The sequence below is a fragment of the Leuciscus leuciscus genome (genome assembly GCF_965113295.1).
Source record: "Leuciscus leuciscus genome assembly, chromosome: 2".
Lineage (NCBI taxonomy): Eukaryota > Metazoa > Chordata > Actinopteri > Cypriniformes > Leuciscidae > Leuciscus > Leuciscus leuciscus.
The window spans coordinates 11,283,179-11,301,005 of record NC_138726.1 but is presented as its reverse complement, the minus strand read 5'-3'; the positions used below and the strand labels follow the sequence as shown (position 1 = coordinate 11,301,005).

Sequence of the window (17,827 nt, the reverse complement as noted above, 5' to 3'; positions counted from 1 at the left end):
CTACATGCGAACTGAATGTAATATTTTCGAACACTTAATTGCATGTTAATTGCATTTAATGAAAACGTAGTATATAGTTTAGATTTACATTAAATGATAATGAAATTAATAAAACTTTAGTGTTTTTTACTCCTACAAGTAAGACTTAAATACGTCTTTATATGTCATTTCATAATTACTTTTATTACTGCATGGTTGGGATGTGAAAAATTTCCAGTGCTAATCTCCACTTGATGGAGTTTTTCGGTTCCTTGCCACTGTTGCCTTTGGCTTGCTCAGTTGGGGATATTTTGGGGATATTTAATTTAATTTTATCAATCAATAAATTCCTCTTGAAACAAACTTTGTTGTATTATTTTAATTTAATACTGTGAAGCTGCTTTGATACGATCTGTATTGTGAAAAGCGCTATACAAATAAACTTGACTTGACTTGACTTAATCTTTGCAAAGCACAACAAGGAATTTGGGCCTTTTTTTTGGAGAATAACCTGTGAAGGGAATACATAATCCTCCCTGTTACAGACTTCCTGGGGCTGCAGTGGGAAAGCTTAGCTTACAAAACACAAAATCCTCTTTCCATTACATCACGGCAGTGGAGTTGATCAGCATCCTCATGACAGTCCTAAAGTGAAGTGATTAAGTAAATGTTCAAAGTCAGTGTGCTTTTTATCCTGGAGACATTCCGGTCCTCAAAACTGATTAGTCGAGCAGCTTTCCAAGAGTGCTGATAACAGTGCAACAGCACTGTTTTTATTAAACTGTGTTTGAGTCAGACTGTCAGTTTGAGCTTGTTATTTTTCAGGGACTCTTCCTGCAGGTTACTTTGCAACAAGTGACAAGTGTCTTTATGAGTGAGTCATTGAATCATTCATGTAAATGATTAGTTAAAAATGCTAATTTAATGAGTTTTTCAGCTGATTCATAAAACGAATGAGTCATGGAATCATTCACTCAACCGATTTGTTTGAGTTTGCATACTATCCGTCCTAAATAGTATTCGTAGAAGTAGTGTGTCCCAAAATCGTAGTATGTTGAAATTAGTATTCCAAAGATACCCTGATGGTCTACTATTTCCGGTAATAATTCGAAGTGCAGATCTAATATTGCCCACAACCCATAGCGTGAATATTTCAAACAAAGTATTGCGTTTAAAGAGAGATTGTGTACTATCCATCTTCAGTGTGGAAGTAAGCAATTTCCTGTGAATGTTCAGATTCATTATCTATTATAGGTAAATAACAAAGAATATGAAGTGCAGTAACCAGTAAAACTAATTTCCCTATATACCTGGGTGTTTAAGATTATGATAATACATTTAAACAATATGATAAAACGTACACCTAAAATAACTGGAAGTGGCTGACAAAGGAAGCCTTTTTATTTAAAAAGATGGGCTAAAATAGCCTGTAAATGATTTGATATGTGTTTGAGAGTCCTTCTTAGCTCAGATTTTAGACGTTTTCAGCTGAAGTAATTTTTAGACTGCTGTGTTTTAGGCCTCTGTTGAGAAGAGCTGGAATGAAAATGGAAAGAAATTCCCTCAATGAAAAGCATGATGTAATGCCAAACTAAAGGTGTCTGGACTGGAAGAGAGTTAAACAAGGGTTTGGGATCAGGACAGGGAATAATTTTCCACATCTGGTTCCAGGTATCATCAAAGTGCCGCACATGTTCAAGATGAAAACATGTTTAACTTTTTATCAATATTGCCTGACATCATGATTTAACCACCTTCTCACATTTTATAATGCAATTGTGCTAGTAAAAAACGAACATTGATGAAACATGACATCAGATTCTGGATTTCTGGATCGCTGGAAAAATGTTAACTTAAATCCTGTTGTTCTTTTGATTTTTTTGCAAGCTAAACTACAGCATTTGCTGTAAATACTAGCTTAATAAAAGTAATAGACACATTGTTAACTCCCTAACTAGATACATTAACAGTAAGAAATCTCACTCTACCCAAGGTGGGATTTTCACCTTCGTCATGTCTGATCATTTATCTAGTGCCCTTATGAAAAAGAAGTACACTTTAGCATACATTTGAAAACTACATTTGAGTACTTATTATAAAATAATATACTTTTAAAGAATATAAGTGCAAGCTGAATGTAATGTATTGGGCACTTGCATGTTAATTAAAATTGAATGAATTTTTTTTATTTATATTAAATGCAATAAGTGCTTTTTTGACTAATTTTTTTGTAGGACTTAATTACATCATTATATGTTCTTTCATAATTACTTCCATTGTCTTTAAAATATGGCTAAGTTTACTAACAAATGACAAGCATTTAGGGTAAACTAAAATATACTCCAGTCCTTTTTAATGAAAAATGTAATTTCTTTTTAACTGTACTGTATGTCATGTTGACTTTAAAAGTAATATCGAAAACTAAAGTTAAAATTAAGTACTTTACATGTACTTTAGCATGATAGTCAACACAAATAACACAGGTGTACTTGAAAGCATGACAAAAGTTTTTTAAAACAATGATTTAAAATATACTTTAAAGTAAAACTTTTAAAGAATTTTTAAGATAAGAAACATATTCAGTGTCTCCAAAGCCACACACACCTTCAAAACACATGAACTCACACAGCAGATTCTGAAAAGCGTCATGAGAGACGGTGTTAAAGGTAGGGTAGGCAATTTCAGAGCGGCAAGCATTAGCAAGCTAGCTTTGAAAGCATGAGATCCCACCCTCCCCTCAGAGCGTTTCCAAAGCCACGCCTTAAATTACCTCATGTCTCAAAGCACATAACATTACAACAATAATGAATGTAAACAACTTACACAGCTCTTACTTGCACCTGACTGCTTCAGTACTAAGTACAGTTCTTAAAAAAAACTTTTTAGATTTGAAGGACACTACAAGTGCACATTCCATACAGTTAAGCTTTAAACTTTTCTAATGGTAAACAGAGCAGAGGCAGTTACGCGTTTCTGTTCTTTGTGCTCATGGTTTTGTGTTCAGTTATTTTTTAGAGTTGTTATTTCTCTTTGTTTCTCACAGACTTTATGTTGAGTAGACCCTGTTTGTACCTCTATGAAATTTCACGCCAATCCGACAAAACAGGCTGATTACTGTCTGACCATCTTGTTTTTTAAGCTATGAAACACTAGATTAGACTTTTAGCCTGAGGCTGTGGAACAATCTTAGAAAATTGGGTTTTCCAATGGAGGAAGACAGCAGGAAGAGAAGAGGAGAGGCCTTTAAAAGAAAACACGTTAGTAAGTAAACAAAGGCGGACTAATTCCAGATGTATTGCTGCTAGACTTGACAAACGTGACCCAGTGAGCTCAAATTCGTAGAAATTTACTGTACAAATCCTCTGGGTATTTCATTGTTTTGATTTGAAGTAACTTGCAAAATAATCGAAGAGACAGAAATCTGTCTTAAATATTGTCTTTGTATTGATAAAACAAATTTGATTAATAAACCACAGGGGAAAAAAAATATTTCAGAATGCTTGGAGTCTGGAGTTGATCATTTTGAATAATATTACTGCGTAACTGCATGAGTCCGAATGAAGCTGTAAGGTGGAAAGCATTTATCATTCACTTGAGCCAGCGTTTTAATGGCTCATTTAACCGCAGGTGGAAGAACTAAGGATCTTTTGCAGTGTGTTCAGTGCTGACAGATCAGACAGCCTCAATCTCCAAACTGGCCATTCCAGGGCCTGGGGATTGTTTAGGGTCAAAGGTCATTTTTTTAAAGTTGACATCTCACCTCAGTAGGACTGGGCTCGGAAGGAGTTTTCCCTCTATCACTCAACAAACATGTCAGAGAGAGGTGATGGAGACGTTTTAGCCTTAAACTGAAGAGAATGTGATGCCTAAATTCCTTCTTTTGCCAGTTATTTGTTGGATCAGTTGAAGAGTTGTATCTTCTTTCCAATTTTTGCCATTCTTTACTTGTGAATCTCACAAAAAACATCTCCTGACCATGTGCAGATCATATTTCACCACCACAAAATAAAACTATTATAAACAATATATTATATATGTTTACAATATATATGTGCATATGCATATACTCTTTACCAATGTGTTCTTATGAATCTGCAGATTTAAGTTTTTGTTGCGGTCCCAATTATTCTCTCTGCTGATTCTTAGTGTCATAAATGTAATACAAAAAGTATTTAAAAAATATTAAACACATACATTAAAAGGATGTTGTTTACATTACATTAATGAGAATGATATATATATATATATATATATATATATATATATATATATATATATGCACTAAAGCAGTGGTTCCCCTCCCCTATTCCTTCCTGGTCCCATCTTGCCCCCCAAAAAAAGATTTGGGCTATAAATGTCTTTGTTGAATATGAATGTTGATTATTATTTATAATATTAATGCAACTATGCAGAAAAAATCCTAAAAATAGGCTTAATTTCCTTTGACCTTTGTGAAAGTGTAATAAAGTGTGTTTATTTGTCTGTTTTATTTTCAGATATCACTTCTCATATTATGAATGGAGAGAGAGCGGGATACTGATCCATGAACTGAAAATAATTGTCTCAGATTAATATCAAGAAAAAGTGGAGATGACTTTGTATGATAACATTCTGTGGACAGAGCAAGACCAAACAACTGTTCCTCCTGTAGATTTGTCCACTCCATCAACACAGAGGTCCTGATCCACACAAACTGAACAGAATGACTGCAATAGACAGGACATATTTACCTGTCCTCATGCTGGGACTTCTCCACCAGATTCAGGGCTCTCTGGTAAAAAACAATCTTGGTCTTAAGGTAAAGAGGGGGCAGTCAGTCTTTCTGCAGGAGGGGGACTTGCAGTTTCATATACCCAGAGACAAGGATGCCTGCAAGCTGGAAGTTGTGCTGAACGAGCCCATTACACAGCGGGTCGGCACACTGTCCCCACAGGTAAACAATGTTCATTATTTCTGCATGCATTTCTCTCTTTGTATTATTCAACAAACTTTCAGTGATGAACATGCCAAAAGCTTTTTCATCTGAGAGCATTTGATATCTGAAGAACTACCCTTGTGAATAAGAAATGCGCTTAATTGTATTTTGTTTTGAATGTGCACTTGTAGTGTACTTTAATGTTAAAGGTATGTTTAAAAAAAAAAACTGTATTTGCAGATAATATAAAAAAATTCACAAAAGTGTACTTAAAGAGAGTAAACTTGCATGACTGTTTCTTAACATACTTTGTTGTAATAATGTCAAATTAAAAGTTTTACTTTAAAGGGGCTAAAAGTAGAATTGGTTTTAGTGACACCGGTGGCCATTAAGTGAACTGCAGCCAGCAACTTATTGCTTGTGCTCGCACTCGTAACATATAAAAGACTGAATGTGATTCAATGCCCCTCTATATAACTATGGCAAAGTTCTTTTTTCGTTCTTTGCTATATAGTCAAAAGAAGTTGGAAATACCTTTGCAACAATATGCTGTTACCGAACATCCCGACGCCGTCCACACTGCTGGGAGCGACGTTTAGATGAATCTGTAAATATGAGCTGTGCACTCTCCTCTCAATAACAAAATAAACACACAACAAAAATGACAGCAATGAGAATGAGATGTTTGCCTCAGCTCTGCAATTCACCGGCATCATGTCGACAGATGTTGACAAGTTTTTTTTCTTAAAGTTAAACAAAGTTTTTCATCTAATATTTGTATTTTATTTTATTTCAGCTTCATTTCAAATAATTCAAACAATTCACACTCTGTGTGACAATTTTAATAGTTTAAATTGTAATTAACAATATGTATTTTTTTCTTTTCTGATTGTAATTCAGGTTTGTTAATGCAATGACAGTTCATAACAGGTTATTAGGTATATCAGGATTGTGTGGTGCTACTTTAAGTTAAAGTTGCAGTAAGCGATTTCTGAGAAACACTGTTGATATTTAAAACGATATAAAACGAAAAGCGAGGCAAAATAAAATAAAGCGAAGATGATTAACAAATGACATGGAGGAACATAAAATGAACATAGAGTTCACAAGAGTATATACAAGCAGGAGTTTGTTGTAAGTCACCAGCAGCACACAAGCTCGACACTCAAAACTGTCCAGTTGGTTCTGTGAAACATAGCAAAAGCAATGTTACTCACATATGGAGCAGAAACAACCTCTGCGTCCTTTTTCAGGCCTTCCTGCTTCAGCACTGGAAAGCTTTTCTAATATTAATGCGGGTCCTAAAGCTCTTGTCTGATCATAACCCTTCTTTTTCCAGTGATATTCCTCTGACCTTTTCTCTTGTGTAATGTCTCTCAGCCATCTCTCTTTCTACAGTCCTTCTTCAAATCTCCCTCTTGCTCTCTCTCTCTCCTTCCCTATCATGAGTGGACACACCCCCTGCTGCTGATTGGCTACAAGTGTTGTGGTGCTTGGTCCAATCCACTAGCCTGGATATCGGTCGACAAAACAGCAAAAACGTCCTTCTTGCAAAGGAACGATTCGAGCGCCGTCTTCTGTTCCTCTTTTAGATAAAAAGCCAAGTCTAACTCCTTCATTGTAGCGGCCAAAGCCGTTTCAAACAACTGGTGTTCATCCATAGCCGTCTTGCAATGTTTACTAATGACTTCGACGTCGCAGCGCTGTCGTCATCTATTTAGCTCGCCTCTGGCACGCCTATATCAGATAACCCGATGTGATTGGTGCAGCTCGGATACAAGAGCATATTTAATGAGCATCATTACTCGACACCAGAGTAACTCGCTGAGCAAATTCAACTTGTGCTCTCGCGAGAACTCTGGATTTGTGGAACTTCCACTGTTGTTGTGTTCATAAGTGAAATATATTGTGACCGATATTTTAAAGTGTTGTGTATTGTATTGACGTAGCCTAATGTGTCTGAGAACAGAAGTGAAAGAGTAATAAAGATGGATGAAGTTTGCTACTCCTGTCCCATGTTCTTCATTATTTAATAACTCCTGACAGAAACCACAACTTTCACCAGAGTTTCTCAGAAATCACTTACTGCACCTTTAATTTCTGTTCTTTCCACAACTATTTCTCATTTGATAGGTTTTTGACTGTCACTTTTTGGCTGATGAAGTGAAATACACTCATAATGGATGTCCGATTTTAAAAGAGGATACTGTTAAACTTCGTCTGTACAGGTACGTTTTTCATGCTGCTTTAAATAAATACAGTAAATGGAAATATTTGTGGAAGACATTGTATTAAAAGACAGATAGTAAACTTTTTGTCTTTAAGAATATGGACATTTCATGAAGACTTCTTTATGTTTAGATTTACAGAGACAGAGACCTACAGTGAGCTGTTCTCTCTCAGTGTTGAAATCATGGAGCCTGACTGTAATGTGATTAGGTTCGGATCACAGAGTCTCGAGGTGCCAGAGTCTTATGGCCTCTCCAATATCCTAGACGGTAATGTTGTGTCCTTCCACTATGAACACCGACATAATATTGAGTGCACAGTTCAGATGACAACTTTGGAGACACATCTACCTGTTCACGGTCAACTAGTCACCGGGGAACCGGAGAAACCAGAGGGGCCGAGAGGAGATGAACCAGATAGCTTTGTTCCTCTTCGAAGACAGCTGGGTAAAAGCATAACATAATAATATTTGTCCAGTTTTCCTACTTTCCTAATGCACAAATGCGCTTTAAAAATTATTCCATCTGGTCAAATTCATGTGAAAGAAAACCTAAAGGTTGCTAAAATATTCCATTAGGTCATAATTCACTTTAGTGGCAACTTTGAACCCAAATTGTTATCTTAACAAATGAAAATTGAGATATATGCTGCAATAAACTGTATTTTTGGCAGACAGTTTTTGGATTGAAAGGACTATAATGGAATTTTGCGAACGACCGGTTTCGATTTAGTAGAACAGCTGATAGTATCACCTTATTTATTTATTTACTGTATATTTAAGATTTTTAGGTTTTCAGAATACACTACTGGCCAAAAGTTTGGAATAATTAAGATTTTTTAAATGTTTTTGAAAGAAGTCTCTTATGCTCACCAAGGCTGCATTTATTTGATCCAAAATACGGCAAAAACATTAATATTGTGAAATATTATAAAACAATAATTTTCTATTTGAATATATTTAAAAATGTAATATATTCCTGTGATGCAAAGCTGAATTTTCACCAGTCATTACTCCAGTCTTCAGTGTCACATGATACCTCAGAAACCATTATGCTGAATTGTTCCAAACTTCTGACCATAAGTGTTCTTGAAAATACTTCAAAATATACCTTGATTTCATTTGAGCATTATAATATCTGGGGAAAAAACTACTAATCTGTTTTGTAGTTTAATATCTCTGTCCCCCTGCAGATAATAAAGCTCGAGCTCATTGTAAAAGTGACGACTGTCTAAAGGGTCTTAAACTGCTGAAGATCATCAAAGTACCGTGCAATGATTTCCTCATGATGGGCATCCGTTACCACCACATCGACCCTCCATCTCCAGACATAGATTACATCGCAATTAGACTGGATCTCATAGACACTCGTAGCAGAAGCATAATTCAGGTGTACAATCCTAAAATAAAAGCATTTTTTAATTAAAGGAGTTTTTTTTAACTACATTATTAACACTAGTTCTGCTCACCTCCCATTCAGTCAGAGCAGGCCTGGATCCCGGTAACCATTAAAGACGCGATGCCCAATCAGCCGCCCAAGCCTGCTTTTATGTCCATGTTCATCTTAGAGGTGGACCAGTTCATTCTGACTCCTCTCTCCACGGCAACTCTGGATGCGGAGGATGATGAGACGCCCAAACAGAGGCTGGTGTTCAACATCACTAACCCCCCTAATGAGGGCTTCATTACTCATCTGTCTGATCACACCAAACCCATCTCCTCCTTCTCCTGGATGGATCTCAACGACATGCTGATCAGCTACCAGCCTCCAAACTCCAGTCACACGCAGCGTAGGAACTACGAGGTAACCCTTCTGGAAAAGATACGATTTAGCATACTTTTACAGAGTACTTAAATATTGTATTTTAAAGTGTGAACCAAATGTAATTTTTTCTGACACTGCATGTTAAGATATGAATATATTAAATATATTAACTATAAATGTAATTTCAAACAACACACTAAAGTTAAAATTATAATCAAGTACTCTACATGTGCTTTAGTATGTTAGTCAACAAATTAAAATAAATGCACTTCTTTAAAGCACGATAAAAGATAAATAAAACATAAGCTTTAAAACTAAGTGTGTTAAGAAACATAGTCATGGAAGTCTACCCTTTTAAGATCTGAAGTACACTACAAGTGCACATTCAATACAATTTAGCTCTTCTTTTTTTCCGCAGGGGAACTGTACTGACGATGTTAAACAGAATTATTTTATTTAACTCGATAATGCAGTAGTTATGTATTGTTCATTTCTACTAGGTGGAGTTTGAGGTGCATGATTTCTACTTTGAGAAAAGCCAGCCTGTGGTGGTGCATGTGTCAATCAGGACAGCTGATACCAATGCACCAAGAGTATCATGGAACATGGGTCTGTATTGTGCATCATTTTCATATACATATTTACATGTTGCTCTGTTCTCATCTCAGTACTTTGCTTAAGAATCTTTTCTTAAACAGAACATGTGAAAGGAGGAGACTCCCCTCCCCCCAAAAATAGGACTTGTTCCATGTAAATGAAATAAGTTTATTTAGATGTCAATTTAGATGTCCAAACTGATGTTATTTTGGGTGTAAGATTTATTTATTTTAAGATTTGGAAAAAAACTAAATAATGACTATGCTTTTTAACACACTTAAATAGACTGTGCTTTTTTTTATAATGTCAGATTAAAGGTTTTACCTGGAAGTACCTGGAAGTACTTTTTAAATCATTATGTTTTAATAATATGTATTCGTGCTTTAAAGAAGTACATTCATTTTGATGTGTTGACTAACATACTGAAGCATATGTAGAGTATCTGATTATAATTTTAACTGTAGAGTTATTCAATATCACATTTAAAGCTAATATTAATATTTTAAATGTACTAAATTGCAACTTCATCATTACAAATGTATTTAAATACATGAAATGCAAGTTTCAATAGAAATTACATTTAAAGTTTAACCTTAAATGCTTGTCAGTACATTCGGCAGTACACTTTAACAATATTTAGACAATTTTAAGACAGGCTATTAAGACAACAAAAAGTAATTTTCATATAAAGATATGTCCTACTTAAGTTGGTCAAAAAAAGGCATTAATGGCATTTAATATAAATATAAAATAAATATAAAAACTACAGTACTTTTTATTGAATTGCAATTAAGTGTTCAAAAACATTTAGTTCACATTTAAGTTTAAATGTACGCTCAAGTATACTAAGGGAACATGTTAGATTAGAAGAATATGTTGTACTTGCCAAAATCACACTAAATGTAAAGGGTAGTGGGCTGTTTGTGAAATTAAATTAACTTTCTTTATTAAAGATCACACAAAACCGCAGTGAGTGGGGTGATTAAATGCAATGGAAATGGAAATATCATCAATCCCAGACAATTAATTGAACCCTGAAGGAAAATTCTGAAAATTACAGTACCTGATAATCTAAAAGATTAGGATGTGTAATGGATGCCAGACAAATGAGTTTCTCCCTATTTCTATCAAATGAATAGGTCTCAGTCTGTTGGAAGGTCAGTCCCGTCCAATCGCATGGGATCAGCTGCAGATTGTTGACAATGACAACCTGAAGGCTGTGAGGATCATCACTGTGGATGGCCTGCAGCATGGCAGACTAACTGTTAGAGGTACACATACAGATGATTTCCCCACTCCCCAATTTGGAAATATTAATCTGTTATATCAGTTGAGTCACATCTGTGCATTTTGCACAAAATCTTCTCACTACCATTGCATGTTTATCTGTATGTTAGGTGGAAAAGGTTTCATGTTCACTGTGAAGGATATTAAGGATGGTGCGGTACACTACCATCATGATGACAGTGACACTACTAAAGATTATATAGTTTTCCGGATTACTGATGGCTTACATCAAACTAGACACAAGTTTCCCATCAACGTCCTGCCCAAAGATGACAGTCCACCCTTCCTCATTACCAATATGGTGCTGGAGCTGTCTGAAGGTCAGATGGGTCTTTTGAGAGGATCCATTTTGCAAGCCTGTGATATGGACTCAAGTGATGACTACATCATGTTCAACATCACCAGACCTCCTCAGGCAGGGGAAATCATGAAGATTCCTGGTCCTGGGATAACAGGTGAGGAAAAGGGTTGTAGGAAAACTAGAACATACTCTAAATGCATGTTTTTAGATTAGTAGTATGAGCCAAATCAATTAATTTCACTTTATATATTGACCACCTAGAACACTCTAGCACCGTCTTGTAATGCCCAGGTAACCAGTTTAGCGACTGCCTTAAAAGCCAATCATAAAACCCTTCAAACAAACTAGCAACTCACTAGTAACCACCCAGAACACCCTAGCTACCGCCTAGTAACACCCTACTAACCATCCCATAATATCATAACACACGTCCTAGAAACCACCGAAAACTCCCTCGCAACCACCTATTGTAGCAACGCCCTATAACCCATTTAGAGCTCCATAGAAACCGCCTAGTAACACCATAGCAACTAACTAGCAAAGCACCCACAACCCCCAACAAACAGCATTCACATTTTCTTTAGAGCATGTGAAAAATCGAATTCATTCTTGGGGAATTGAGTGTCCTCAGGCATCCTTTTTGTGTTGTGTGTGTGTGTTTTTTTCAGGGTACCCTGTTTACCGTTTTCTTCAGAAGGACCTCTTCCATTCCATCATCTACTATCGGCATTCAGGCAGTGAGGTGTTTGATGACTCTTTTGAGGTGGTGCTCTCTGATTTTCATGACCCTCCTAATCTTTCTGAGCCTCAGGTAAGTTCCAGATTTCCTAAACATCCCCTCTTTGATCAAATAGTAGTCCATGTTATACTGAAGGTTTTAGCATATTTTTGCTGCTTCCTCTAATCTGACTTTCCTCAGAGTTCACATGTTATTCACTAACCAGGTAATCTTTGCAGGTCATTGTGATTCAAATCCAGCCAGTCCCTGATCAGCCTCCACAAGAGGCACCGGGTGTGACCAGGCACTTGGTTGTCAATGAGACTGATGTCACCTACTTGACCAAGCAGCAGCTGCACTTTGTTGACTTGGAGTCACCAGATAGTGAGCTCACATACACCGTAACCACCCCACCTTTCTACAGCACCACCTATGGGTACACAATTAAACTAGAAGCCTATGAGGTCCACAGCAGGACACGTTCAATTCAAACCTGCTGCATATAACTCAACATGTATGTGCTGAAGGAATTCGGAATGATGTTAATGCTTAGTACATTTTGATTTACAGAGGGTCTGATGCAGGAAGGTTGTTTCTGGTTGATAGCATCCCAAAATTTAAAAAGGACCCAAACGCCCCGATGCTTAGACTTTTCACTCAGGTAAACACTTTGATCTGGAGTTAGACACATCATTTTTCCCAAAGCAACCGAAGCTGTAAATGATCCTCTCTTTATAGAATGCAGTCAACTACATGAAAGTTGCTTACATGCCTCCCATCCTGGACATTGGACCCTACCCCCAGCACATCCAGTTTATCCTGGCGGTGACCAACCAGCAAGGCAGCATGACTGCTGGAATCTGCTTCAACATAACGATTCTGCCAGTGGATAACCTGGCACCAGAGGTAGCCCTCATCTACCCAATCCAGAAAAGATAATAATTACAGTATAGTGCTTGCTAGTGGTACTTATTGAGTAGAGTTGAGCTTTTACTTTTCTACTTTCAGAAATCAAAATTTTCACTGTAAAATGGCCAAAAAAGAGATTGAGATATAGATTTAGGTTGAGCTGGAAAGAGATTGACATGTTTGAGTGGACCGCTCTGAATGTTATTTTCGGTTTCCCTGGTTACACATTATGTCCTCGTTTGTTTCTATAGTTACCCATTAGTTTCAGCTGTGTCTAGTTTGGTTGGCTTTTTCTACCCCTGTATTTATAGCCATGTGTTTCCGTTGTTCTTTGTCAGTTCTTGTTCTTTGTCAGGTCTCCTGCACCTCGACTGCTCCCTCGAGGACCACACAAGGATTTTTTTTTAGATCTGGTGTGTCAGACTCCCTATCTTGACCACTCCCTCTGTGTTTTCTTTTACACTGGTTCAAAACGAGCAGTCCAAGGGATGCCTGGATATTGTGCTCAAAGGGACTTTTGTGGATTATGTGGAGTTGTTGCTCCTGCACTGCTGTTCCCCTCTCACCATCTGCAAGGCAGGGGAGGAGCCTGTCAGCCCCGCACCTGCCACGGACCCAGAAATAGAGCCCGAGGCCACCACAGACCTTGAGCCCAAGCCCTTGTCTGTCATGGTCCAAGTAAGCCGACTTAGAGCCGACTCTTGCCACAGAGCCAGAGGCAGCCACCGCATCAATCCTGGAGCCAGAGCCGGCCCGCCATTTCAGTCCTGGAGCGAGAGCCTGCCAACTGGGTTGTCCCGGAGTTTGTGCACACTGCCCAGTCTGATAGACCTGTGGTGAGCTGATCCAGTTCCCTCCCTAGTACCTACTCCCTACTCCTCCTCCGCCAGTCCCATCCGGAGTCCATCCTCTTCCTCTTCCTCCTCCCTCCCCCAGTCTCCTAGCTCCTGCATTCCATTCAGTCCATCCCAACTGTCTGGTCTCATCCATTCTGCTGGTTCCATAAATTTTCTTGGATACACCTTCTCCTCTGGTGTCGTCCAACTCCTCGGCTCTTGCAATGCCACTTGCTCTATGCAACTCTATGGCTCCGCCTCTGGCTTCCCGATCTCTAGTTTGGCATGGTGTTATGGATTCCCCAGCTTCACCTCGGCCCTCCAGGCCCATGTCTCCACCTTGGCCTTTCAACCCTTCAGCTCCATCCCGGCTGTGTGCTCCCTCGGCTCCACCCATGGTCCATCAGCCCTAGGACTCCTCCAAGCTCCCTCCTCCCTCCGGCTCAGCCTCGGTGGAGTCGTTTCTCTAGGTCCCTGTCTGTCACCAGCTCTGCACCCACCTCCAGTGCCCCCTCTCTCCATCCACACTTTGACATTCAGTTACGGCACGAGGATGGGCCTTCTGGGAGGGGAGACTACTGTCACGATTCTATGAACTTTCAAGGCCAAAGTACACTTTTTAAGTGTACGCGAGGGTCAGCGTTCAGTGCGCATGACGTGAATTTCAGAATTGTGTATTTATATATACAAAATAATTATACACAGTACACACACATATATTATATAAACACAATTTTTTTTATTTTGGATACAATTAATCGCGATTAATCATGCCCAGCACTACTTGTTTTCATAAGGGATGTATTCACCATATTGTTTATTTTATATTTTTATATAATTTTATAATATAAGAAATAATAATTATTTTTTGTTATTTTGAGCTTGTTCAAGTAGCTGATTTTACTGCCTAGATGAGCATAGTCCTAATGCTGCACCTTGTGTTATCACCATTTTAATATTTTATTTATTATATTTTGTATAATTCTATAAGAAATCATTTGAATTTTTTTTTAAACATGTTGAAGCTACTAAGAAATGTTACTGTCAATATTTAGCATGATCCTAATGCTACACCTTGTTATCACCGTTTTAAAATAATTTGATATAATGAATTGATCAAATAAAAAAATAAATTTTTTTTTTATTTTGTTTGTGCATGCTCAAGTTAGCAGCTGATTTTACAATTAGCATGGTGCTAATGCTACACCTTTTATCATCTTATTCTACTAACTATCTTATAAAATATAACACTTTTATTAATCATAGATATCAGAACTATAAAAACACAAGTTGAGTGCTAGGATGTGTTTTTTTTTCGTCTTTAGGTACATGCGAGACAGCTGACGGTGGATGAGGGGGGAGAGAGCTGGGTGAGTGAAGAACACATGCGTCTAAAGGACCAGGACTCACTCGAGGACTCTCTGCATGTGGAGCTGAAGACGAAACCTCAGCATGGCAGTATTTACCTGGATGGCACACCTATGAGTCCAGGCCAGACTTTCACAGTCAGGGATCTGAAAAGCCTAAAAGTTAGGTCAGATGTGGTTCATCATAGTTTGTTTGGGTTCATCGTTAACACTTTAAGTAGTATTTGACCTGGCTGGTTCATTCTACATTATCTTTAGTTTTAACTATTTTGTCCTAACAGATATCGCCATGACAGCTCTGAGACAGAAAATGATGATATTAAATTCATTGCCACGGATGGGATAAATATGGCTGACTTTGTACTACATGTCAAGGTAATGGAGATTTGTCTTGCAATTACTTTTTTCCCACAAAAGAAACACTTTAAGATATCTAACAAATGCATGTTTGACAGGTGACGCCAGTCAATGATGAGGCGCCAGTGCTAGTGCCAGGTTTGAAACCCATTTTAGCCTGTGCAGAGGGACAGGAAGTGGTCATTACCATTGAGTACATCTGTGCCACAGATCCAGACAGTGATGATAGCACATTGATGTATATGATCGCCCGACAACCATATTATGGGGTAGTTCAAAGAAATGACATCGTGGTGGACCGCTTCATTCAAGCAGATATAACTGCTGGCTTAATTTCCTATAGACACACAGGTAATATAAGAAAAGTAGTAATGTATTTCTTTCACTTTTTATATTTCACTTTCTGTAGTTGAACTTAATATCCAACCATATTTAGACCTAGCCTTGTGAAAAAGTACACTTCAGCATACTTTCAAAAAGAGTTCTTAATCAAAGAAGAATAAACTAGGGCAAAGTGAATGTAATGTTTGACCCACTTAAGTAGGACTTCTTTATATGCAATTTCCTAATTATTTCTGTTGTCTTTGAAATATAGTTTAAGTGTACTGCTGAATGTACTGAAAAGCATTTATGGTAAACTTTATAATGGTATACTTTAATGTCGATAATTTCTATTGAAACTTGTATGTCATGTATTTTATAAAATATGTAATTGCATATTTACAATGGTGAAGATGCAATTTAGTAAATTTAAAATATAGCAACTTTAAAGGTATAGCGGAGGATTTTCCCGAATTTTAGAAAAGAACCGCCCTCTCCACTTTTTGAAAAAATGCACATGCGCACACCTACCTGCTCCCGAGAGGGAACGCCTATTAAACGCTAGCATCGCTAATCATAGCTTACATGAACTTTTACTAGCAGTGATTTTAAATGGATTTCTCCAAATAGCATGCCAAACTTTACCTGTCGAGTAGAAACTTCGCGACTGAGGCATCAGTGGGAAGCCCAACCTGTGCTTTTAGCACACGCCAGCGTGTGAAATATTCTCCCAAAAACACTGGTCTTGTTTCTTTCTTCAGAGGCCTTTCTCTTCTTGTCATACAATTCGTAGACACTTTTACTCTTGCGACCCTCAGACATTTTGAAAAAACCCGGTGAGAACGGTGAGCTTCAATGAATCGCTGAAACCATAGCTCACCACACATATACACCTGAAAGTGCGCATGCGCAGAAAGGACGAGCACGAACGACGGCCTTACGTAAACATATCACCAGAATGATTGACAATTAGGAGGACCAATAGTCTTGATGATCCACCCGGAAAAAGAAAATCCTCCACTATACCTTTAAATGTAATATTGAATAACAAAAAAACAAACATTTAATTTGACATTATTACAAAGTGCACTTTTCAAAAGTGTACTTAAGTGTGTTAAGATTAAGAAACAGTCATGAAAGTCTACTTTCTTTAAGTACACTTAAGTGGCCTTTTATTTCATTTATATTATATTATCTGCAAGTACAGTTTTTTTAATTACTTTTAAGATTTGAAGTACACTACAAGTGCACAATCATTGTGCATTTCTTTTTTGCAAAGGTATGTAAATAAATTTGATATTGTTTGTTAAATATGATTACAAACCTGTGAAGTAACAAATTTATATCAATTTTACTCCAAAGGACACGAGATTGGGCTACAACCACGTCATGACATTGTCACGTTTGTGATCTCTGATGGAGAATCAGGGCTACTTCCTTCCTGTTGCAGTGACAAAGCCACTATATTCAGTGCACAAACACCTGAAATACAGAATTCCCTGCCTGTCTATGACCTTAATATCACTGTTTATCCTGTGAACAACCAACCACCATCAATTGCTGTTGGTAATGGGAACGCTTTTCTTTCTGATGTAATTATAACATGCGTGTATGTGTATGTGTACGTATTAAGGAGCTACAGAAAGTAAAAACCTTTGTACGTTATAAAACAAGATATTAATTGTGTTTAACATATTAAAATTAATTCTTAGTACCACTGTTGTTGATACAGTATAATATCAATAATCTCAGTTATAGTATGATTCGTATCCCTTGTGAAAAGGAATTATACGTTAGCATAATTTAAAGAGAGTACTTATAAAACAAAAACAATATTCTTTAAACTAAAGTGTGAACTGAATGTAATGTTTTCAGACACGTAATTGCATGTTAATTGCAATTAAATGAAAATGTCTTATAGTTTAAATTTATATTAAATCCAGTTAGTTGAACTTAAGAGTGTTTTTGGACCCATTTAAGTAAGTTCATCTTTATGTGTAATTTCATAATTGCTTCTATTGTCTTTGAAATATGGTTAAAGTGTGCTGCCGAATGTACTGACAAGCATTTATGGTAAACTAATGTCATTTCTATTAAAACTGGCATGTCCTGTATTAACATTTATTTGCAGTTACACATTTGTAATAAAGAAGTTTCAATTTAGTATAATTAAAGTATTTTAACTTTACATGTGCATTAAAAAAATTACTTTAAAGCACAACAAAAGATTATGATACATTCTGATTTT

The 17,827-nt window shown here is 37.0% G+C and overlaps 1 protein-coding gene across 1 annotated transcript in view; it reads left to right on the top strand.

The window, feature by feature from the left end:
• Positions 1-17,827, top strand: part of frem1a (Fras1 related extracellular matrix 1a) — a 41,106-nt gene that overhangs the window by 10,516 nt on the left and 12,763 nt on the right. Inside the window, exons 3-18 of the mRNA XM_082161749.1 lie at positions 4,476-4,912; positions 7,028-7,122; positions 7,256-7,569; positions 8,315-8,511; positions 8,602-8,925; positions 9,387-9,495; positions 10,623-10,754; positions 10,881-11,225; positions 11,740-11,882; positions 12,029-12,225; positions 12,360-12,450; positions 12,528-12,695; positions 14,860-15,068; positions 15,183-15,276; positions 15,357-15,609; positions 16,942-17,145. Of these exons, the coding sequence (XP_082017875.1) occupies positions 4,682-4,912; positions 7,028-7,122; positions 7,256-7,569; positions 8,315-8,511; positions 8,602-8,925; positions 9,387-9,495; positions 10,623-10,754; positions 10,881-11,225; positions 11,740-11,882; positions 12,029-12,225; positions 12,360-12,450; positions 12,528-12,695; positions 14,860-15,068; positions 15,183-15,276; positions 15,357-15,609; positions 16,942-17,145 (3,106 nt within the window). The 5' untranslated portion in view covers positions 4,476-4,681. The remainder of the gene's footprint in view (positions 1-4,475; positions 4,913-7,027; positions 7,123-7,255; positions 7,570-8,314; positions 8,512-8,601; positions 8,926-9,386; positions 9,496-10,622; positions 10,755-10,880; positions 11,226-11,739; positions 11,883-12,028; positions 12,226-12,359; positions 12,451-12,527; positions 12,696-14,859; positions 15,069-15,182; positions 15,277-15,356; positions 15,610-16,941; positions 17,146-17,827) is intronic.